This window comes from Giraffa tippelskirchi, chromosome 6, assembly GCF_054371585.1.
Source record: "Giraffa tippelskirchi isolate mGirTip1 chromosome 6, T2T-mGirTip1v1.2.pri, whole genome shotgun sequence".
Lineage (NCBI taxonomy): Eukaryota > Metazoa > Chordata > Mammalia > Artiodactyla > Giraffidae > Giraffa > Giraffa tippelskirchi.
This window is the reverse complement of record NC_137280.1, coordinates 58,450,951-58,475,539: the sequence shown is the minus strand read 5'-3', so window position 1 is coordinate 58,475,539 and position 24,589 is coordinate 58,450,951. Positions and strand designations below refer to the sequence as shown.

Genomic DNA, 24,589 nt, shown 5'->3' with positions numbered 1-24,589 from the left:
AATATTGGAAATACAGTTTTCCATTCTATCTTCTATATACTCTTCAAAGTCATCATAAAATTCCATTAAAGGAATTAAAACATTTACTTACCTATTATTCTGCTATTGGATTTACAATGTGGTCAAATTTTCAATATTCTAAATAATACCATCCGAAATATTCTTAAAGAGGCCCACAATAAACCCATTAATAAATGATCAATTAATCTATGACAAAGGAGACAAGATTATGGAGAAAAGACAGTCTTTTCAATGAGCGGTGCTGGGAAAATTGGACAACTACATGTAAAAGAATGAAATTAGAAAACTCCCTAACATCATACCATACACAAAAATAAACTCAAAATGGATTAAAGACTTATGCAGAAGAATGGATACAATAAAACCCCCAGAGGAAACATATGCAGAACACTCTTTTACATAAATCGAAGCAGTGTTTTTTGAATTTGTCTCCTAAAGCAAAGCAAGTAAAAGCACAAATAAACAAATGGGATCCAATCAAATATAAAAGCCTTTGCACAGCAAAGGGAACCATCGACAAAACAAAAAGGCAACCTACTGAATGGGAGAAAATATTTGCAAATGATATGACATATAAGGGATTAATATCCAGTATATATAAACAGCTCACACAATTCAGTGTTAAAAAAAAAAAAAACCTCACAGTAAACCAGATTTAAGGAATGGATAGCAGAACTGAACAGACTTTTTTCCAAAGAGTAAATGTAGATAGCCAACAGGCACATGAAAAGATGCTCAACATGGCTTATCATCAGGGAAATGCAAATCCAAACCACAATGATATGTTATCTCTTACCTATCAGAATGGGCATCATCAAAAAGAATACAGATAACAAATGCTGTTGAGAATGTGGATAAAAGGGAACCCTTCCACACTGTTGATGGGAATGTAAATTGGTATAGCCACTGTCAAAAACAGAATAGAGTTTTTTTTCAAAAAACTAAAATTAGAATTACCATATGACCCAGCAATTCCACTCCTGGGTATACATCCAGAAAACCCCAAAACACTAATCCAAAAAGATACATGCACTCCAGTGTTCATAGCAGCATTATTCAAAATTGTCAAAGCATGGACGCAACCTAAGTGTCTATCAACAGATGAACAGATAAAGAGGATGTCACATACACACACACACACACACACACACACAAGAGAGAATACTACTCGGCCATAAAACAAAATTTTGCCATTTCAGCAACATAAATGGACTTGGAAGGTATTATCCTTAGTTAAACGGCAGATAGAGAAAGACAAATACAAATGCTATAATTTATACATGGAATCTAAAAAACACAACAAACTATTGAATAAAACAAAAAAGAAGCAGACTCACTGATACACAAAACAAACTAGTGCTTGCCAGAGGAGAGAAGAAAGAGGGAAGGGGCAGTATAAATATTCAGAAAATAAAAGTACTATTATGTGAAATCATGTGTGTGAGACTTCAAAAAATTTTAAAAACACTATAGAATTTAAAGAATCTTTCATTCAATTTGAAAAAAAGACATACTTAGGGCAAATCTACTCAGTGGCTCAGAGAAAATTCAATAAAAAATGTAGCTTTACCAATAAGAGTTCTAATTATATCCATAATAAAATTTTAGTGTAAAAAATATCACTCCAAAGAATATTTATTTTATACTGAAAATTATAGGAAAAGTCTGGAAGGAAATCTTGCCATTTGCAACAACACAGATGGACCTTGAAGGCATTATGGGAAGCAAAATAAGTGAGACAAAAACGACAAATACCATCTGATTTCGCTTTTTTGTAGAATCTAAAAATAAAAAAAGAAAGAAAAGAAACTGATGTAACGTACAAGATGGTGACTACAGTTAACAATACTGCATTGCATATTTGAAAGAGAGTAGACTGATGCTAAAGCTGCCACCTGATGTGAAGAGCCAACTCACTGGAAAAGACCCTGATGCTGGGAAATATTGAAGGCAGGAGGAGAAGGGGATGACAGAGGACGAGATGGTTGGATGGCATCACTGACTCAATGGACATGAGTTTGAGCAAGCTCTGGGAGATGGTGAAGGACAGGGAAGGCTGGCATGCTGCAGTCCATGGGGTTGAAAAGAGTCGGACATGACTGAGTGGCTGAACAACAACAAAGATCTTAAAATATCTCATCACAAGAAAAAGAAAAGTCATTATTGTATGTATGGTGATGGCTGTTAACTAGGTTTGCTGTGGTTATCATTTCTCAATTGTATATATTTGTATATAATATAAAATCATTGTTGTATACCTGAAACTAATATAATGCTACATCGCAATCATAAAAGTCACTGCAGATGGTGACTGCAGCCATAAAATTAAAAGATGCTTGCTCCTTGGAAGAAAAGTTATGACCAACCTAGACAGCATATTAAAAAGCAGAGACATTACTTTGAAAACAAAGGTCCATCTAGTCAAAGCTATGGTTTTTCCAGTAGTCATGTATGGATGTCAAGAGTTGGACCATAGAGAAAGCTGAGCACTGAAGAATTGATGGCTTTGAACTGTGGTGTTGGAGAAGACTCTTGAGAGTCCCTTGGACTGCAAGGAGATCAAATCAGTCAATCCTAAAGGAAATCAGTCCTGAATACTCATTAGAAAGACTGATGCTGAAGCTCCAATACTTTGGCCACCTCATGTGAAGAACTGACTCATTGAAAAAGACCCTGATGCTGGGAAAGGTTGAAGGCAGGAGGAGAAGGGAACGACAGAGGATGAGACGGTTGGATGGCATCACTGTCTCCATGGACATGAGTTTGATCAAGCTCCAGGAGCTGGCGATGGACAGGGAAGCCTGGCATGCTGCAGTCCATGGGGTTGAAAAGAGTCAGACATGACTGAGTGACTGAACTGAACTATCTCATTTTTTTTAAAAAGTGTCTGACATAGTTCAGGGATGTGCTTATGTACTCTGAATGGTAGCAATTTTATTCTAATTAATATTAATTGTATATTAATTATCATTATGTCAATGTTTATACCAGTATGCTACTGTATGTTGATTTATATTTTAAAATAATTTAAATGTTATAAAATATGATAATATATCTCTTAAGAAAAGAAAAGAATAGCTGAAGAAGTTAACCACTCTAAGCTTCAATTTCCTCAAATATAAAAAGTATACTACTTATTTCAAAGGCTTGTTAAGAATTGACTGGGAAATAGTGTCAGACTTTATTTTTTGGGGCTCCAAAATCACTGCAGATGGTGACTGCAGCCATGAAATTAAAAGACGCTTACTCCTTGGAAGGAAAGTTATGACCAACCTAGACAGCATATTAAAAAACAGAGACAGCTCAAGACCGGGGCAATGGGATGACCCAGAGGGATGGGATGGGGAGGGAGGTGGGTGGGGGGTCCAGGAAGGGGAACACATGTAAACCCATGGCTGATTCATGTCAATGTATGGCAAAAACTATTACAATATTGTAAAGTAATTAGCCCCCAACTAAAATAAATAAATTTATTTAAAAAAAATAAATAAAAAGCAGAGACATTACTTTGCCAACAAAGGTCCGTCTAGTCAAGGCTATAGTTTTTCCAGTGGTCATGTATGGATGTGAAAGTTGGACCATAAAGAAAGCTGAGCACCGAAGAATTGATGCTTTTGAACTGTGGTGTTGGAGAAGATTCTTGAGAGTCCCTTGGACTGCAAGGAGATCCAACCAGTCCATCCTAAAGGAGATCAGCCCTGGGTGTTCATTGGAGGGACTGATGTTGAGGCTGAAACTCCAATACTTTGGGCACCTCATGCGAAGAGTTGACTCATTGGAAAAGACCCTGATGCTGGGAAGGATTGGGGGCAGGAGGAGAAGGGGATGACAGAGGATGAGATGGTTGGATGGCATCACCGACTCAATGGGCATGAGTTTGGGTGGACTCCGGGAGTTGGTGATGGACAGGGAGGCCTGGTGTGCTGTGATTCATGGGGTCGCAAAGAGTTGGACACAACTGAGCAACTGAAATGAACTGAAGTATATAAAAGTCCCTGAAATAAACTGAGAGCTAATAACGATGCTTATCATGATGATTGTCATCCTCACAACATCATAATCATCTATCAGCATTGCTGCTGTCATTATCATCGTCATCCTTGTGTCATAACCACCGTCAGCACAGCCGCCACCACTGTCATCTGCCCTGACGCACAATCAACGGGTCACAGAGTGCACCTGACAAATTACTCTGAGAGATGACCTCACTATTTGGTTCACCTTTGATGAGCACAAGCCACATTTTCAGAGTCACTATCATTGTCCTTGGCAGACAGCAGTCCCAGCCTTGAATGTTTTTCAGGATGTGAGCAGACATCCTGGAACCTAGCTCCTGTTCTGCTGCTTAGAACCCAAGCTGGCCTTGCTTGAAAATGAAAGTGAAAGTAGCTCAGTCTTGTCCGACTCTTTGTGACCCCGTGGACTATATAGTCCATGGAATTCTCTAGGCCAGAATACTGGAGTGGGTAGCCTTTCCCTTCTCCCGGGGAACTTTCTAACCCAAGGATCAAACGCAGGTCTCTGGCATTGCAGGCAGATTCTTTACCACCTGAGCCAAAAGGGAAGCCCTTGCTTAGAAGACTGAAAATGAGCACAGCTAGGCCTTTCCCTACATCACTGCAAGGAGCGCCAACCACAAGTGGGAGATGACTTCACCCATAGGACTACACAGCACTGCCCGCAGTTTTAATGCTTATGCCATAATCTGTGTCCTCCTTTCTCTGGGTCATTCAAAGACCAGCTACTGAATCAGTGGCACAGGCCCAGCAAATGAAGAGCCCAATAGGAGAGGGAGGAAGGGAAAGTATATTGCACTACAATCACCACCACGCACCCACCCCTTCCCCCTACACATACACACACACACACACACACACACTGCTGGCACCACGCAGAGCTGGCTGAGGAGGGGAGCAGAAGTGGGGCTGAAGGGCTGCACCTTCACTAAGAATGTCCCTATGTTGATCCTATCCCAGGTTGCAGAGGAGGAAGGAAGGGAGGAAGATGGGTCTGAAGCTGAGCATTCGTTATGTGTGTTCCTCCACCAGGCACCCCACCCAGGGACCCCCACCAAGAGGGTGGTTTGAAGAGCTTCATCCCCAAGAGTGCTGCCTCTCTACAGCAATCTAACAGTGGACAAGGGGATGTGAAGTGGGGATGAAGGGCTGTACCACCATTAAGCACGCCCTTACACTGTGGGATTGGCCCAGGGTCAACTATAGTGCAGGAAGGAAAAGGAGAGTAGGCCTAGGGCCTTCATGTGGAGCCCACCCAGGGCTAACAAAGAGGACTGAAGAGCTCTGCCTGCATTAACCAAGTCCCTTACTGCTATCCCAGCCAGAGCTTACTGTAAAGGGGAGAAGGCTGTGGAAATGCTATGCCTGCTGTACCTGTGTCTCTGGTCCCTCCCTGAGATGACGACTCTGAAGCTGAGCATTTTGTCTGTTTTCTGACCTCAGAAGATTCACGTTCCTTAGTTTTACAAGTAAAACATCTGCATTGAGTTGGGAACTGCTCAGAGTCATCACAAATAAGTGTTCACTCTGCGTGTTGTCCACACCCCACTGACTTTTATTTATGTGGCAGGCCTGAGCTGTGGTTACCAGGCACCTTGCTTCCTGGAGCATTGCCAGGTTGGCCTTGAAGGGCAGCACCTGGCCATTCAGACCTGCTCCTGTCCTGCTCCAGGGCGCCCTCTACATTTCACAGTTGAGAAGGTGGGTATTGGCCCAGTGTAGAGAAGTCCCTAGAGATTTAGTTTGGGTACCCTGTCAAAGCTATGGTTTTTCCAGTAGTCATGTATGGATGTGAGAGTTGGACTATAAAGAAACCTGAGCCCCAAAGAATTGATGCTTTTAAACTGTGGTGTTGGAGAAGACTCTTGAGAGTCCCTTGGACTGCAAGGAGATCCAACCAGTCCATCCTAAAGGAGATCAGCCCTGGGTGTTCATTGGAAGGACTGATATTGAAGCTGAAACTCCAATACTTTGGGCACCTCATGCGAAGAGTTGACTCATTGGAAAAGACCCAGATGCTGGGAAGGATTGGGGGCAGGAGGAGAAGGGGACGACAGAGGATGAAATGGCTGGATGGCATCACCGACTCAATGCACATGAGTTTGAGTAAACTCCAGAAGTTGGCAATGGACAGGGAGGCCTGCCATGCTGCAGTCCATGGGGTTGCAAAGAGTTGGACACGACTGAGCGACTGAACTGAACTGAACTGACCCTGTCTGCCAGGTGCGGCTCTAATTACCAGCTTGTGAGCTTCCGAAGTTCTGCTCTCTGTAAAGAACATTTAAGGACACTGTTTGGAAATCACGTTTAAATTCTGCAAGTAGGATATGGGAAACCTAGGAATAAATTTTTCAATGACTATAATGATAATACACTATGTGATTCACCACGAATGTGACTTTCCCGAGTGATGAATCGATGCAGATTGCTCGTTCCTGTGTCGTCTGGCACAGGTAGATCTCTATGGGCTGGTACGTATAAAGGAGCAACTGCCTGAATGTGGGAGAAGGAAATGGCAACCCACTCCAGTATTCTTGCCTGGAGAATCCCAGGGACGGGGGAGCCTGGTGGGCTGCCGTCTATGGGGTCGCACAGAGTCGGACACGACTGAAGCGACTTAGCAGCAGCCGCAGCAGCAGCCTGAATGTGGGTTGTGAGCACAGGACGCGGAGGGGTTCTTCTTACCACAGCGGCCTGGTGTCTGCAGGGGGAGGCAGTGCAGGGCCGCAAAGACGCACCTGCAGAAGTGGCAGCCGCGGAAGGTCCAGGCTCCGTGCACGAGGGCGCCGCACTTGCTGAGGAAGTCCAGGCCTGGCGTTAGTGCAGGGGGCGCTCGCACCCCCGGCCCTGCCCCGCGAGGTCCCGCCGCCCCCGCCCGGCTCCCAGTCTCCTCCCCCGCAGGCCCCGTTGTGCCCCCAGCCTGCACCACCCCGCGCCTACCTGCGCCTCTGGTCGTGCTCACAGTAGCGGCCGGTGAAGTGAGCGGGGCACACGCAGAAGCTGCTCAGCACGCAGGTGCCGCCGTTCTGGCAGCAGCTCGGCCGCGGAGGTGCACCTGTTGGGGGGGGGGTCGCCTGGGGTCAGCTCCGCGCGAGACCGTCTACGTCTGATAAGCCCGAGAAGGGGGCCAAGAGAGATCCCCTCGGGGACGCAATAAAATTGGCTTCCTGCTAATAGTGTTTGCTCAGGTAAACCCTGCTTGTTAGTTTAAGGATTAAAAACAAACTACCAGCGGTGCGGGCGGGTCAGGAAGGCTCCCTAAGACAAATGGGAAACCCTGCCCCCTGCCGTTTTCTGTCTTCCTTTTCTGTAGCCTTTTCTGTCTTCCTTTCTTTCATATGTTAAAATTAGGCTGTGACTTCCCAAGACAGTGATTACAGACTGGCCTCTCTGGAGAGCGGCGAGCGAGCAGGGACCACCCACGGGTGCGAAGACACCGAAACAATTAAAAAAATTTTTTTCTACCACTGGAGCTTGAGAAACTGCGATAAGCCTAGCAAAGGTCCGCAATTATCTGGGACTGGGACAGCTCTGGACCTGCAGAAAAATAACCAGTTAAAAGCCAAAGCCACGTTTTACCAATAAAATATTAAAACTTTTTTCAGAGTAAGAAAACACCTCACTAGGAAATATTTTTTACTTTATCAATCAATCAGTTCAGTCGCTCAGTCGTGTCCGACTCTTTGCAACCCCATGGACTGCAGCATGCCAGGCTTCCCTGTCCATCACCAACTCCTGAAGCTTGATCAAACTCATGTCCATCAAGTAGGTGATGCCATCCAACCATCTCATCCTCTGTCTTTATACTTTTACTTTATAGTGTATATTTCAAGATGGTAAAATGTTATTCATTGGGTTTCTCGTTTTATTGTTAAATTATCCTAGTTTTTTTTTCCAATTCTAAACTCAGGGTTCTGGCTCCCTAGTGGTAAAGAATCTGCCTGCCAAGGAAGGAGACAAAGGAGAAAATCTGGAAGATCCCCTCTAGGCGCACACACACAGACACACAGACACAGACACACACACAGTGACACACAAACTCAGAGTTCACTGACCGAGATGACCTTTGTCTGCAGCATTGCCACTTAGCTCTTGGAAAGTCAGGGAGTAGGGGAATGAACCCTGAGGCTTCCAGCCCTCCGTGCTGTCATTCTCCTCCCTTAAATTTCTCAAGGTCCAGTTGAGTGTTTTCTGCTGGAACTTCTGAGCTTTACCACTGCTGCTTTCTTCTCTACTACTTTTATATTTCCTTGTTTGATAGCCTTAAGAATTAATTGAAAATATGAGACTGATAATGACTGACAAACAAATATCCAATAAAAACTAAGAGAATATAAACCAAATGCTTCTTACTGTTTCCCATGCGGATGGTCTGTAATATCAAACTGGTCACAAACAGAAGCCTAGAATATTTAAAGAAATTTAATCAGAAATTTACATATGTAAAAAATGTAATACATTCATATACAAATATATGTATATATATTTAATGTACAATAGATAATTATGCAATCATTTTGTAACTAGTAGATTTTGATTAATGTTGTCATTCCTTAGAAAGATTTTAGACCAAGCATGTACCCGTCCTTTTAAGAGAAGCAACACTAAGCATGCATTGCAATTTATTTCAGGCTCTTAAACACCCCTCTTGGCTCTAAGACTTAGATGATTTTTGTTCTTACCTGACCAAATGGCTCCAGGTCATTTTCCCACTGACACGTCCGGTATAAAAAAGTCCCCTCTCATGGATACATTGAAGATCAATTCCACGGGACTGAGTCCGAACAGTTTTTGTATTTGAAGATGTCTTTACTGCAGTTACTGGAAGAACTGCCTCAGGACACAAGATGGATAAGTACAGAAGACACAGGTGTTTCCTGCTCTCTACCTTGGCCACTAAATAACGGTGAGAAACAGCAATGAGGTCTCCTCTAGGTTCTGCTGTGCAGTTGCTTTGGCAAAGGCTGGGCTGTGACAGGCAAGGTCCAGCACAGAGCCTCGGAGACCATCCCTTCAATGATGCCCTGCTAGGGCCGGGGGCGGGGCCTGTGCAGACAGGCTGGTTCTCTTCCCCTACAGTGTTTCCAGCGCTGACAGCAGCAGGAGGAGTCAACCCCTCATGTAAAACACTGGTGACTAGAAGGCAATAGCCTTTTCCCTTCCTGAAAAAAACAAAAAAACAAAAAATTATCAACAAAACCTCAACATGAACAAAAAAGTTTTCATGTGGAAATAGAGATTTTATATTACACTCCTTGCACTGAGGAGATGGTGAGGGGCCCAGCTAGACAAGAGAGCTGTTGTGTGGAAAAGAACCAGCTGGCTTGATTCCAAGCCTCAGATGGGGAGCATGAATATAAAAGAGAGACATTTCATCACCTCCTTTCTGAGGATGCATCAGTATTTTTACAAACTAGGCCTTTTCTCGGTGCCTAGTATAATGATCACTGTATCATATTCATTACCCACTTAATACAGGACCCCTCAGGGGAGGCACTATTTTACCCTCCATATTTTGCTGAGGCAACTGAGGCTTTGAGTTTAAGTCCCAAACCTTTGGCATTTCGATATTTGAAACACGTGAAATGCACAGATATTATAAGAAAGCTGCAGTGTTCTGGGTGATACAGCCCACAATGAGGCAAGCCTTATACTGGGTATCTGAAGACCACAGAACACAGGGGTAAGTGCCACCTGCTAGTAAAACTATTCACCTCACTGGGACTTGAACTCATGTGCGGGAACTGAAACCCAGCCAAAAGCCAGAGTTCCAGCTGAGTTCACAGACCTGCTTTCAAGACATAATGACACTCAAGTTTTTGTTGTTTTCTTTTTAATTGATGGATAATTGCTTTACAGAATTCTGTTGTTTTCTGTCAAACATCAACATGAATCAGCCATAAGTGGACATATATCCCCTCCCTGGAGGTTCAAGAAGCTCATGTTCTTAATGTCTCATCACAGAGAGAATTCAGTGAGAAATGAAGTGATAGGTAAGAAGCGGATTTATTTAAAAAGAAACACACGCCGCAGACAGAGTGTGAGCTATCTCAGAAGGAGAGAGTCTGGGTAATTTCATAGGCTAATGAGTGGGAGGATTATTCCAACTATTTTGGGGAAGGGGTGGAGATTTCCAGGAATTGGGTCATCACCCACATTTTCACCTTTGATGGTGGGCCTTCAACTGTCATGGCATCTCTGAGTGTGTTATTTACCTTGCTGATGTGTTACACTGAGCCTATACTGAGGATCAAGGTCTAGTCCAAGCTGACTAGACTTGGCCCCATTGGACTCTGGTTTATGTTGGGTCCTCATTCTTTCAAAGGTTGTGCCCTGCCCCCTCCCTCATATTTCACTAGTGTCTGATGAGGAGCCTGCTCTGAACCGAGAGGAGAGTGGTTTAGGGGCTTCTTCTGGGACTTGCTAATTTTCAGTTTTTCTAATTGCCAAAATAGGGACTGAGACCCTTGCCTCACAGTACAGAGGATGCTTTGCAACTCTGATACAAATTGTCATATGATTTTAGTATAAAAAGTGTTTTCTGAAAATGATATGTATCCTCCAAAGATGAAATATTCTTTGATACTGATTTAACGTTTTAAACCTTTAAATGGGAAGTTAATTAAAGATGCTGTTAAATAAACTAGTAGGAAATTGGTGAGCTTGGCGGCCATGAGGCCTCCCAAAAGCTGGGTCCATGAGCTGCCAGGACCAGAACCCACAGATCTGAGTGGGCATGAGGTTGTCTCATACCTTCATGAAACATCTGTAATGAGAGTCAAGACAAATATACTTTTAGATGTGATGGTTATTTCTTGTTAATTGCATAATTTAGTTATATACAAAAGTAATTACATTTATGAGTTTAAGTCAATAGTAACTTCTTTAGGAGCAACATGGATTGTACACTAAAAACCATGAATAAGCTAAAGAATATTTCTTTAAACAGAAGTTTTTAAAACTGTTCAGTTTATAAGTAAGTAAGTAAAATCACTCAGTTGTGTCCAACTCTTTGCAATCCCATGGACTGTAGCCTACCAGGCTCCTCCGTCCATGGGATTTTCCAGGCAAGAATACTGGAGTGGGTTGCCATTTCCTTCTCCAGGAGATCTTCCTGACCCAGGGATTGAACCCAGGTCTCTCGCATTGTAGGCAGATGCTTTACTGTCTGAGCCACCAGGGATCAGTTTATAAGATGATACTGAATCCAAATCTTTCTGATAATATTAAAGTTTTATAAGTATTTTCTAAAATCTACAGTTTCTTTTATTAAATTTTGTATTCTCAAATATACACAAAAGCTGAGATATTGAGTCAATAAAATTGGGTTCAGCAGCCAACCGTTGCCAATCTTTCCTCATTGTTTTTCCCCCACATTTTTTTTCTTGGAGTTTTTTAAGGCAAATCGCAGACATCATATTTCCTGTGTCAAATAAGGTTTTGAAAATGTGTGTCTTACGAATGGAAACTTTAGAAAAAGGAAGGGAAATGTCTTACCAGCAAGATAGGGTTGAGGCTAGAAATAGGACCAATGCCCCTTTCTGGGTGTTTGCTTAAGAGTTGAAATCAGCTTTGAGGAGGGAAAGGGCTGAAAGCCTAGGGGTGATAAAACACTCTGACACTTGCTCTCATTTACTTCAAGGTCTTATAAAGACTTTTGCATTTTAGTAGGAGGAGCCCAGGTTTGCTTAGTTAATAAGGCCCTGCTGGAAAGGGTTGTCTGGAAACAGCTGGAGGCCCAGTGGTTGGCAGGCAGATCCCACCACCCCCCTACCAACTCCCCTAAATTGTGGAAGGTCCACTTTCTTGTTATCAGTTGTAAATAGATAAGACTGGAGCCAGCAGTCCCATCAGACTTCTGACTCCTTTTGAGCTGATATAAAGTGTGTGGGAATTGGAAAACCCTGTCTGAAGACTGGAGACCACCTCACCTCTCTGTCTTCAGTACATCAAACAATCACTGAGGAAAATGTTCTATGCCAATTAGGTGTGAAGGAATTCTTTGTGAGTCACTTTCCAGAGAGTCTTTGATGTGTACTACTAGGGGTTTCCTGCAAACTCTTAAAATGCACTTAAACCACACCTCAGGCCCCTTGCTCAGAACTCCCAGGGCATCAGGATTTTTTAAACCTGCCCAGTTCAGTTCAGTTTAGTCACTCAGTCCTATCTGACTCTTTGCAACCCCCTGGACTGCAGCATGCCAGGTTTCCACGTCCATCACCAACTCCTGGAGCTTACTCAAACTCATGTCCATTGAGTAGCTGATGCCATCCAACCATCACATCCTCTGTCGTCCCCTTCTCCTCCCACCTTTAATCTTTCCCAGCATCAGGGTCTTTTCAAATGAGTCAGCTCTTCGCATCAGGTGGCCAAAGTGTTGGAGTTTCAGCTTTAACATCAGTCCTTCCAATGAATATTCAGGACTGATTTCCTTTAGGATGGACTGGTTGGATCTCCTTGCTGTCCAAGGGACTCTCAAGAGTCTTCTCCAACACCACAGCTCAAAAGCATCAATTCTTCAGTGCTCAGCTTCCTTATAGTCCAACTTTCATATCCGTACATGACTACTGGAAAAACCATAGTCTTGACTAGACAGACCTTTGTTGGCAAAGTAGTGTCTCTGCTTTTTAATGTGCTGACTAGTTGATCATAACTTTTCTTTCAAGGAGTATTTGTTTTTTAATTTCATGGCTGCAGTCACCATCAGCAGTGATTTTGGAGCCCAATAAAATAAAGTCTCTCACTGTTTCCATTATTTCCCCATCTATTTGCCATGAAGTGATGGGACCACATGCCATGCCTGATCTTAGTTTTCTGAATGTTGAGTTTTAAGCCAGCTTATTCATCCTCCTCTTTCTCTTGCATCAAGAGGTTCTTTAGTTCTTTGCTTTCTGCCATAAGGGTGGTGTCATCTGCATATCTGAGGATATTGATATTTCTCCCGGCAATCTTGATTCCAGCTTGTGCTTCATTCAGTCCAGCGTTTCTCGTGATGTACTCTGCATATAAGTTAAATAAGCAGGATGACAAAATATAGCCTTAACGTACTCCTTTCCCAATTTGGAACCAGTTTGCTGTTCCATGTCCAGTTCTAACTGTGGCTTCTTGACCTGCATACAGATTTCTCAAGAGGCAGGTCAGGTGGCCTGGGATTCCCATCTCTTTAAGAATTTTCCAGTTTGTTGTAATCCACACAGTCAAAGGCTTTGGTGTACTCAGTAAAATAGAAGTAGATGTTTTTCTGGAACTCTCTTGCTTTTTTGATGATCCAACAGATGTTGGCAATTTGATCTCTGCTTCCTCTCCCTTTTCTAAACCCAGCTTGAACATCTGAAAGTTCATGGTTCACGTACTGTTGAAGCCTTGCTTGGAGAATTTTGAGCATTACTTTACTAGTGTGTGAGATGTGTGCAATTGTGTGGTAGTTTGAGCATTCTTTGGCATTGCCTTTCTTTGGGATTGGAATGAATCTGCCCAGGTGGGTCCTATTTCTTTGCATTGTTCACTGAAGAAGGCTTTATTTTTTTTTTTAATTAGTTTATCTATTTTTTAACTTTACAATATTGTATTTGTTTTGCCATACATTGACATGAATCCACCATGGGTGTACATGTTTTCCCCTTCCAGAACCCCCATCCCACCTCCCTCCCCATCCCATCCCTCCGGGTCATCCCAGTGCACCAGCCCCGAGCGTCCCGTATCATGCATCAAACCTGGACTGGCGATTCATTTCACATATGATAATTTACATGTGAAGAAGGCTTTCTTGTCTCTCCTTTCTATACTCTGGAACTCTGCATTCAGTTTATCTTTCCCTTTCTCCTTTGCCTTTCACTTCTTTTCTCAGCTATTTGTAAACCCTCCTCAGACAACCATTTTGCCTTCTTGAGTTTCTTTTTCTTTGGGATGGTTTTGGTCACTGCCTGCTATACAATGTTATGAACCTCTGTCCATAGTTCTTCAGGCATTCTGTCTATCAGAAATAATCCTTTAAATGTATTTGTCATATCACAAGCTGGAATCAAGATTGCCTGGAGAAATACCAACTGTGTCAGATATGCAGATGATACCACCCTAAAGGCAGAAATCTAGGAGAAACTAGGGAGCCTTTTGATGAAGGTGAAAGAGGAGAGTAAAAAAGCTGGCTTAAAACTCAACATTCATAAAACTAAGATCATGGCATCCAGTCCCATCACTTCATGGCAAATCCAAGGGGAAAAAATGGAAATGGTGGCAGATTTTATTTTCTTGGTTTCCAAAATCACTGCGGACTGTGACTGCAGCCACGAAATTAAAAGATGCTTGCATCCTTGCTCCTTGGATGACAAACCTAGACAGCATATTCAAAAGCAGAGACAAAACTTTGCTGACAAAGCTGTGGTTTTTCCAGCAGTCATGTGTGGATGTGAGAGTTGGACCATAAAGAAGGCTGAGGGCCAAAGAATTGATGCTTTCATAATGTGGTGCTAGTGAAGACTCTTGAGAGTCCCTTGGACTGCAAGGAGATCAAACCAGTCAATCCTAAAGGAAATCAACCTTGAATATTCATGGGAAATACTGATGTTAAAGTTGAAGCTCCAATACTTTGGCCACCTGATGCAAAGAGCTGACTCATTGGAAAATACCCTGATGCTGGGCAGATTGAGGGCAGGAGGAGAAGGGGATGACAGAGGACGAGATGGTTGAATGGAATCACCAAACTCAAACTCCAGGAGACAGCAAAGGACAGGGAAGCCTGGCGTGCTGCAGTCCATGGGGTCACAAAGAGTCGGACATGACTCAGTGGCTGAACAACAACGACAAGGTGGGTCCAGCCTGCAGCCAAGACTGTGATGTATCCCAGTCCTACTTGGCTGTGTGCTTCCTAAAATAGGAATGCTCCCCTACATTTTAGCACAGTGCTTGGTGCATGGCAGCACACAACAGTCAACGCACTAGCACAGTTATATCCACTTTTCAGTGAGGAAAATGAGAGTTAAAAAGTTAAGAAACCATCTTGAGGATAAATCACTAACAGCCATGTTTGGCCTTGAACTCGACTTCATCTGATCTAAAATCTGTGTCTGATTCAGGTTGCATTAGAATTATTGAGTGTTTAATGTAGGTATTGGTGACTCAGATGGTAAAGAATCTGCCTGTAATGCGGAGACCAGGATTCGATCCCTAGGTCGGGAAGATCCCCTGGATAAATGAAGGGCTTACCCACTCCAGTATTCTTGCCTGGAGATTTTCATAGACTGAGGAGCCTCACGAGCTACAGTCCATGGGGTCACAAAGAGTTGGACATGACTGAGCAAGTAACACCCACACAGGTATAATATACTCACTAGTTACACAGATTGTTTTGTTCTATGGTCATCACATCCTTAATGAGATAGGAAGAGGGCAGGACACACTCTTTAGACAAATGACAGTTATTGAGGTCATGACATAAACTAGTTAGAACCAACTAGCCTCAAGATGGTGGACGATTGACTCCCATATGACCTTGAGCCTCAACTCATTGTGATACACCAGCTAAATAACATACCCTCATGGGCCATGAGAGACTTCCCTGGTGGCTCAGACGGTAAAGCGTCTGCCTACAATGCAGGAGACCTGGGTTCGATCCCTGGTCGGAAAGATCCTCTGGAGAAGGAAATGGCAACCCACTCCAGTACTCTTGCCTGGGAAATCCCATGGACAAGAGAAGCCTAATAGGTTACAGTCCATGGGGTCGCAAAGAGTCGGACACGACTGAGCGACTTCACTTCATGGGCCATAAAAGTTCAGAAACCAACCATAAAAGGTCAAAACATGAATGGTGGCCCAATTCCTGGGAATCCCTGTCTCTTCCTCAAAATACTTGAAGTAATTCTCCCACTCGTTAGCCTATGAAATTACCCACCCCTATAAAAACTGACAATGCTGTACACTGGCTCCTCTTGCCTTCTGAGATGGTGCACACTCTGTCTGTGGAATGTGTTTCTTCCTGAATAAAGCTTCTTTCACTTTACTATGACTGGCTTGTGAATTCTTTTCTATGCAAAGCTAAGAACCCACACTCAGTGGCTGTCCCAGGGACTTGCCTGAGACACGGCACGTGACCATCTTCTTGTGCCCCACTTTCTTTTCTGCAACATTAAGACATTATGCAAAATTATGACACATAATTTCTCCATGTTGCAGGTGAGAAAAATGAGATTTCAAGTGTTGAGGACTTGCACAGTGCTTCACAGCAGTGACCAGCAGTCAGAGCCGAACTACTGATCCTGATCCTTCCTGTGTGCTCATCTGAACTGGGCTGAGGGCTTCCATGGGACACAGCGGAGGAGAGTGGATGGAGAGACACTGCGCCCTCCTGCAGTAAGGGAGGATTTTAGAGGAGAGAAAGCACAGACAGAACTGGTTACTGGAAGAGGGAAGGCCCTGACTGCTGGAGGGAAGAGGACCTCAGGGGACTGACAGCAGACACAAGGGTGGAAGGGCAGGAGGAGAGGAGAGGGTATGAGTGGAGACATTTGATGCAGGTCAGATGACAGAAACCTCGATGCTTTTCCCAGAATTCATGTATACCTGAATAGGGATTAAATGGCAGTTAAAAGAAAAGAGTAAATTGTAAACATATATTTAACAACCAATGTCCTTTTTCTCTGATTATGAAAAATGTAATATATTCTGATGCTAGCCAATTTGGGAAGTACAGAAAAACACAACAAAGAAGATATAAATCACTCATTTTGTCATTGGTCAGAAATGATTATTAAGGGACTTCCCTGATGGTCCAGAGGTTGGGAATGCACCTGGCAGTGCAGGTGATGCAGGTTCAATCCCTGGTCAGGAAACTAAGATTCCACAAGCCTCAGGGCAACTAAGCCTGCGTGCCATAACTAAGATCCGATGTAGCCAAATAAATGGATAAATGTACTTTTTTTTAAATAAGAAAGAAAATGAAATGACGATTAGGTTTTTTTCAACCAAGTCCATTGTTATCCTGCATGTAAAAATTGAGGCAAGCAAGACAGAGTTTAAGACAGATTTTTGGAAAACATGAACTGTGCACACGTTAGGAGAGCAGCCTGCGTAGGGCGTGTGTGGTGTCTGAAGACCACTGAACACAGGAGCCCCTGCCACCTGTCAATTTGTCATATTTTTAGATTAATCCTAGGTGATTTTTATATTTTTATTTCACTGTAAATGGTGTTTTTGTTATTTAAATTTTTGTTGCTTGTATTCAGGAATACAGTTAAGCTTTTTTTGTTTGGAGGAAAATTGCTTTGCCATGTTGTGTTGGCTTCTGCTGTACAATAATGTGAATCAGTCATAATTATACATATATCTCCTCCATCTGTCCCACCCCTCCAGGTCATCGCAGAGAGCCAGGTTAGGCTCCCTGTGATATATAGCAACTTCCCACTAGCTGTCTATTTAACACACGATAGCGTATATATGTCAGTGCTATTCTCTCAATTCATCCCATCTTCTCCTTCCCCCACTGTGTCCACAAGTCTGTTCTCTACATCTGTGTCTCCATTTCTTCCCTGCAAATAGGTTCATCAGTACCATTGTTCTAGATTCTATATGTATGCATTAATATACAATATTTGTTTTTCTCTTTCAGAGTGACTTACTTCACTCAGTATAACAGGCTCCAGGTTCATCCATCTCACCTTAACTGACTCAAATTTGTTCCTTTTCATCACTGAGTAATATTCCATTGGATATATGTACCATAACTTCTTTATCCATTCATCTGTCAATGGACATCTAGTTTGCTTTCATGTCCTGTCTATTGTAAACAGTGCTGCAATGAACATTGGGGTACGTGTGTCTTTTAGACTTCTGGTTTTCTCAAGATATATGACCAGTAGTGGGACTGCTAACTGTGGTAAAAAATATATAAACACAAAAAGTCTTAGCTCAGGCTGCTGTAACAAAACAACAGACATGTATTTCTCACAGTTCTAGAGGTTGGGATATCCAAGATCAAGGTGCTGACAGAATTGGTTCCTGGTGATAGCTCTCCTCCTGGCTTGCAAACAGCTGCCTTCCCATTGTGACCTCGCGTGGCACAAGGGAGGGCCGAAAGTAAGCTCTCTGGTCTCTTCATATAAGGGCTCTAATCCCACCTTGAGGGTCCCTCCCTCATTACATGATCTGAACCTCCCAAAGGCCCCATTTCCAAGTACCATTACATTAGGAGTTACCACTACAAAGTATAAATTTAGGTGAGACCATAGCATAATTCGGACTTCCCTGGTAGCTCAGCTGGTAAAGAATCTGCCTGCAATGCAGGAGACCCTGATTTGATTCCTGGGTCAGGAAGATCCCCTGGAGAAGGGATAGGCTACCCATTCCAGTATTCTTGGGCTTCCCTGGTGGCTCAGATGGTAAAGAATCTGCCTGCAATTTGGGAGACCTGGGTTCGATCCCTGGGTTGGGAGGATCTCCTGGAGGAGGGCATGGCAACCTACTCCAGTATTCTTGCCTGAAGAATCCCTATGGACAGAGGAGCCTGCTGAGTTACAGTCCATGGGGTCACAAAGAGTTGGACAAGCAATTAAGCACACACACGTAGTTTAATTCAGTCCATAGAAAAATTTGCCACTTTACCATATATATTACAATCATAATATTGTGCAGCCATCACCACTAATTAAAAAAATTTTCATTACCCCAAAAGAAACTGCACCTGTGTAGCAATAACTCACCATTGCCTGCCTACCTGGCCACAGGTAACCTCTTATCTACTTTCTGTCTCTATGAGTAATGCTAATTCTAGATATTTCATGTGAGTAGAATCATTCATTATTTGTCCTTATTCTTCTGGCTCATTTCACTTAGCATAACATAGTCAGATTCATCCATGTTGTAGCATGTATCAGAACTTTATTCCTTTTGATGGCTAATATTTCACTGTATATATATATATACATTTACACACACACACACATACCACATTTTATTTATCCATTGTTCTGGGTTTTTGTTGTTGTTGTTGCTGTTGTTATTGTTGCTGGTTTTGGCTACTTCCTGTGGCTTGCAGAATCTTAGTTCCCCAAACAAGAATGGAACTCTGGCAGTGAAAGCACTGAGTCCTGACCACTGGACTGCCAGGGAATTTCCTATCCAGTCTTCTGTTGATGGACACTTGGTTTGGTTCCACCTTTTAACTAGTGGGAATAATTCTTTAATGAGCCCACATCTCTTATGTCTCCTGCATTGACAGGTGGGTTCTTTACCACTAGCACCACCTGGGAAGCCCACTTTACTGAACATTGGTGTAAAAATACCTGTTTGAGTCCTTGTTTTTAATTTAATTTTTTGAGTATATTCCTAGGAGCAGAATTGTTGAGACATATGGTAATTCTATATTTAACTTTTTGTTCAGTTCAGTTCAGTCGCTCAGTCATGTCCGACTCTTTGCGACCCCATGAATTGCAGCACGCCATGCCTCTCTGTCCATCACCAACTCCCGGAGTCTACCCAAACCCATGTCCATCGAGTCGGTGATGCCATCCAACCATCTCAGCCTCTGTCGTCCCCTTCTCCTCCCGCCCCCAATCCTACCCAGCATTAGGGTCTTTTCCAATGAGTCAACCCTTCGCATGAGGTGACCAAAGTATTGGAGTTTCAGCTTCAACATCAGACCTTCCAATGAACACCCAGGATTGATCTCTTTTAGGATGGATTGATTGGATCTCCTTGCAGTCCAAGGGACTCTCAAGAGTCTTCTCCAACACCACAGTTCAAAAGCATCAATTCTTCGGCGCTCGGCTCTCTTCACCGTCCAACTCTCACATCCATACATGACCACTGGAAAAACCATAGCCTTGACTACACGGACTTTTGTTGGCAAAGTCATGTCTCTGCTTTTAAATATGCTATCTAGGTTGGCCATAACCTTCCTTCCAAGGAGTAAGCGTCTTTTAATTTCATGGCTGCAATCACCAACAGCAGTGATTCTGGAGCCCAAAAAAGTAAAGTCTGACACTGTTTCCACTGTTTCCCCATCTATTTCCCATGAAGTGATGGGACCAGATGCCATGATCTTAGTTTTCTGAACGTTGAGCTTTAAGCCAACTTTCTCACTCTCCTCTTTCACCTTCATCAAGAGGCTCTTTAGTTCTTCTTCACTTTCTGCCATAAGGGTTTTTGAGGAACTCCCAAACTATTTTCCACAGTAGCTGCACTATTTTACATACCAACCAGCCATGTTCTAATTTCTCTACATCTTTACTAACATTTGTTATTTTCTTTTTTCTGATAATAACCATTCTAATGGATTTGAAGTGATTAATCATTATGGTTTTGATTTGCAGTTCCTTAATAGCTAGTGAAGTTGACCATCTTTTCAAGTACTTATTGGCATTTATATACATTCTTCAGGTAAATGTCTATTAAAATTTTCCCTATTTTTAAATTTGAGTTGTTTTTCTTTTTGTTGTTGACTTACAGGAGTTCTTTCCATATTCTGGCTATAAGCCTCTTATACAAAATATGATTTGCAAATATTTTCTCCTATCTTATAGATTATCTTTTCATTTTCTTGTTAATGTACTTTGACGAACAAAAGTTTTAAATTTTGAAGTCTAATTTATCTAATTTTTTAAAAAACTTTGTTGCCTATCCTTTTGGGGTCATACTTAAAAAGCCATTGTCAAATCCAAGGCCATGAAGATTTACTATGCTTTCTTCTAAAGATTTACAGATTTAGCTCTTAACTTTGTATCTTTGATTCACTTGGTTAATATTGTATGCGGTATAAGGTAAGGGCCCAACCTTTTTTTCTTTTGCATGTGGATATCCAGTTTTCTTAGGACCATTTGTTGAAGAGACTATTCTCTTTGAATGGTTTTGGCATCCTCATTAAAAATCAATTGACCATAGATTAGAGGGTTTATTTATGGGGTTTCAATTCTACATCACTGGTCTATCTAGTCTTAGGCCAGTACCATGTTTCTTGATTACTACTCTAGCACAGTATTGAGTTGAAATTGGAAAGTGTGAGTCTTCCAATTTTGTCCTTATTTTTTTTTTAAGATTATTTTGGCTATTTGATTCCCTTTAATTTTAAAATGGGTTTTACTATTTATGCAAGAAGCACTGTTAGAATTTTGATATGAATTGCTTTGAATCTGAATATCACTTTGGGTAATATTGTCATCTTAAAGATATTTAGTCTTTCAATGCATAAACATTAATGTCTTTCCATTTATTTAAGTTTTTTAAAATTTCCTTCAGCAATGTTTTATAGTTTTCAGTAGACAAGACTTACTTTCTTGGATAAACTTACCTCTTTTTGACACTACTGTAAATGGGACGGCTTTCTTAATTTTCTTTTCAGATCATTCATTGCTAGAGTAGAGAAACAAACTAATTTTTTAAATTAATTAATTTAATTGGAGGATAATTACTTTACAATATTGTGGTGGTTTTTGCCATACATTGACATGAATCAGCCATGGGTGTACATGTGTCCCCCATCTTGAACTCCCCTTCCACTTCCCTCCCCATCCCATCCCTCTGGGTTGTCCCAGTGCACTGGCTTTAAGTGCCCTGTTTCATGCATTGAACTTGGACTGGTCATCTGTTTCACATATGGTAATAATATACATGTTCCATTGTTATTCTCGCAAATCATCCCACCCTCGCCTTCTCCCACAGAATCCAGAAGTCTGTTCTTTATATCTGTGTCTCTTTTCCTGTCTTGCATATAGGGTCGTTGTTACCATCTTTCTGAATTCCATATATATATGCATTAATATACTGTATTGGTGTTTTTCTTTCTGACTTACTTCACTCTGTATAATAAACTCCAGTTTCATCCACCTCATTGGAACTGATTCAAATGTGTTCTTTTTAATAGCTGAGTAATATTCCATTGTGTATATGTACCACAACTTTCTTATCCATTCGTCTACCGATGGACATCTAGGTTGCTTCCATGTCCTAGCTATTGTAAATAGTGCTGCGATGAACATTGGGGTACACACGTATCTTTCAATTCTGGTTTCTTTGGTGTATTTCCAGTTTTTAAAGGAATCGCCACACTGTTCTCCATAGTGGCTGTACTAGTTTGCATACCCACCAACAGTGTAAGAGGGTTCCCTTTTTTCCATACCCTCTCCAGCATTCATTGCTTGTAGACTTTTTGATAGCAGCCATTATGACCAGTGTGAGATGGCACCTCACTGTGGTTTTGATTTGCATTTCTCTGATAATGAGTGATGTTGAGCATCTTTTCATGTGTTTGTTAGCCATCTGTGTGTCTTCTTTGGAGAAATGTCTGTTTAGTTCTTTGGCCAATTTTTTGATTGGGCTGTTTATTTTTCTGGTATTGAGCTGCATGAGCTGCTTGCATATTTTTGAGATTAATTCTTTGTCAGTTGCTTCATTTGCTATTATTTTCTCCCATTCTGAAGGCTGCCTTTTCACCTTGCCTATAGTTTCCTTCATTGTTCAAAAGCTTTTAAGTTTAATTAGGTCCCATTTGTTTATTTTTGCTTTTATTTCCATTACTCTGGGAGGTGGGTCATAGAGGATCTTGCTGTGATTTATGTCAAAGAGTGTTTTGTCTATGTTTTCCTCTAGGAGTTTTATAGTTTCTGGTCTTACATTTAGATCTTTACATTTTGAGTTTATTTTTGTGTATGGTGTTAGAAAGTGTTCTAGTTTCATTCTTTTACAGGTGGTTGACCAGTTTTCCCAGCACCACTTGTTAAAGAGATTATCTTTTCTCCATTGTATACTTTTGCCTCCTTTGTCAAAGATAAGGTGTCCATAGGTGTGTGGATTTATCTCTGGGCTTTCTATTTTGTTCCATTGATCTATATTTCTGTCCTTGTGCCAGTACCATACTGTCTTGATGACTGTAGCTTTGTAGTATAGTCTGAAGTGAGGCAGGTTGATTCCTCCAGTCCCCTTCTTCTTTCTCAAGATTGCTTTGGCTATTTGAGTTTTTTTGTATTTCCATAAAATTTGTGAAATTATTTGTTCTAGTTCTATGAAAGATGCCATTGGCAGCTTGATAGGGATTGCATTGAATCTGTAGATTGCTCTGGGTAGTACATTCATTTTCACTATATTGATTCTTCTGATCCATGAACATAGTATATTTCTCCATCTATTTGTGTCATCTTTGATTTCTTTCATCAGTAGAAACAAACTAATTTTTTGAGTGTTGATTTTTGTATCTTGCAACTTTGTTAAATTTATCATTTGCTATAAATGCTTTTTTGTTGTTGAATCTTTAGGGTTTTCTATGTTATAAGACCATGCAACAAACAAAAATAGTTTTACTTCTTCCTCTTCTATTAATTTCTTTTTCTTATACAACTACTCTGATGAGAATTTCCAGTACTGTGTTGAATAGAAGTGGTAAAAGTGGGCATCCTTGTTTTGATCTTAGGAGAAAATCTTTTTTCTCACCATTGGTTATGATGTTAATTGTGAGTTTTTCATGTTTGGCCTTTATATATTGAGATAGTTTCTTTCTATTCCTAGTTTGGTGAGTTGTGTTTGTTTGTTTTAATATGAAAATGTGTTGAATTTTGTCAAATGCTTTTTCTGCATCAATTGAGATGATCATGTGGTTTGTTTCCTTTCATTCTGTTAATAGGGCTTACTACATTGATTGATTTTTTTGTACACTAAAATATCCTTTCACTATAGGAATAATTCCCGTGTGGTTATGGTACACTATTCTTTTATTATATTAAACAAGATGCTAGCTGTTGAATTCAGTTTGCAAGTATTTTATTGAAGATTCTGCATTAAAATTCATAAGGGATATTAGTCTGTAGTTTCTCTCTTCTTTTAGTGTTTTTTTTCTGGCCTTGTATCAGGGTAACAGTTAATCTATAGGATGAATTAAGACATGTTCCTTCTCTTAAATTTTTAGGGAGAGTTTGAGAAAGAGTAATGAGTTTCTTCTTTATCAAAGTAAATATTTGCACCTATAAATTTCCATCTTAGTACTGTTTTTGATACATTCCATGTTTTGGTACAGTTGTTTCTATTTTTGTTTCAAGATATTTTAAAAATTCCTTTGTGACTTCTCCTTTCATCCATTAGTTGTTTAAGAGTTTGTTGTTTACTTCCCACATATTTGTGAGTTTCTAAGTTTTCCCTTTATTGGCGATTTTTAGTTTCATTCCATTGTGATTGGAAAGGCAATTTGTACGATTTCAGTCCTTAAAATGCAGTAAGACTTTTTGTATACTAATGTATGGTCTACCTTGGAGAATGGCCCATGTAAACTTGAGAAAAATGTATATTCTGCTGCTGTTTGAATAGAGTGTTCTGTATATATCTTTTAGGTCTAATTAGTTAGTAGTTTTTCAAGTCTTCTATTTCCTTACTTATCATTTGCCTGGTGGTTCTATCCATTATTGAAAATAGGATATCACATTCTCCAACTATTATTGTAGAATTGTCTATTTTGCCCTTCAGTTATGTCAATTCCACTTCATGGAACTTGTTCATATGTTTATGAATTGTAATATCTTCTTCATGAATTTGAACTTTGATCAATATATACTATCCTTCTTGTCTCTTGCACCTTTGTTTTC

The 24,589-nt window shown here is 41.3% G+C and overlaps 1 protein-coding gene across 4 annotated transcripts in view; it reads right to left on the bottom strand.

The window, feature by feature from the left end:
• Positions 1–24,589, bottom strand: part of LOC145509374 (cryptic protein-like) — a 44,960-nt gene that overhangs the window by 4,124 nt on the left and 16,247 nt on the right. For 2 of the 4 annotated variants that reach the window (XM_081498017.1, XM_081498019.1), the window contains exons 3-7: positions 8,720–9,199; positions 8,391–8,440; positions 8,093–8,299; positions 6,978–7,092; positions 6,723–6,832 (exon numbers count right to left, since the gene is read on the bottom strand). In XM_081498017.1, coding sequence (XP_081354143.1) covers positions 6,723–6,832; positions 6,978–7,092; positions 8,093–8,299; positions 8,391–8,440; positions 8,720–8,742 — 505 coding nt within the window. In that variant the 5' untranslated portion in view covers positions 8,743–9,199. Of the gene's footprint in view, positions 1–6,722; positions 6,849–6,977; positions 7,093–8,092; positions 8,300–8,390; positions 8,441–8,719; positions 9,200–17,976; positions 18,081–24,589 lie in introns of those variants that run through there. The other 2 variants (XM_081498018.1, XM_081498020.1) reach the window with 2 other exon arrangements.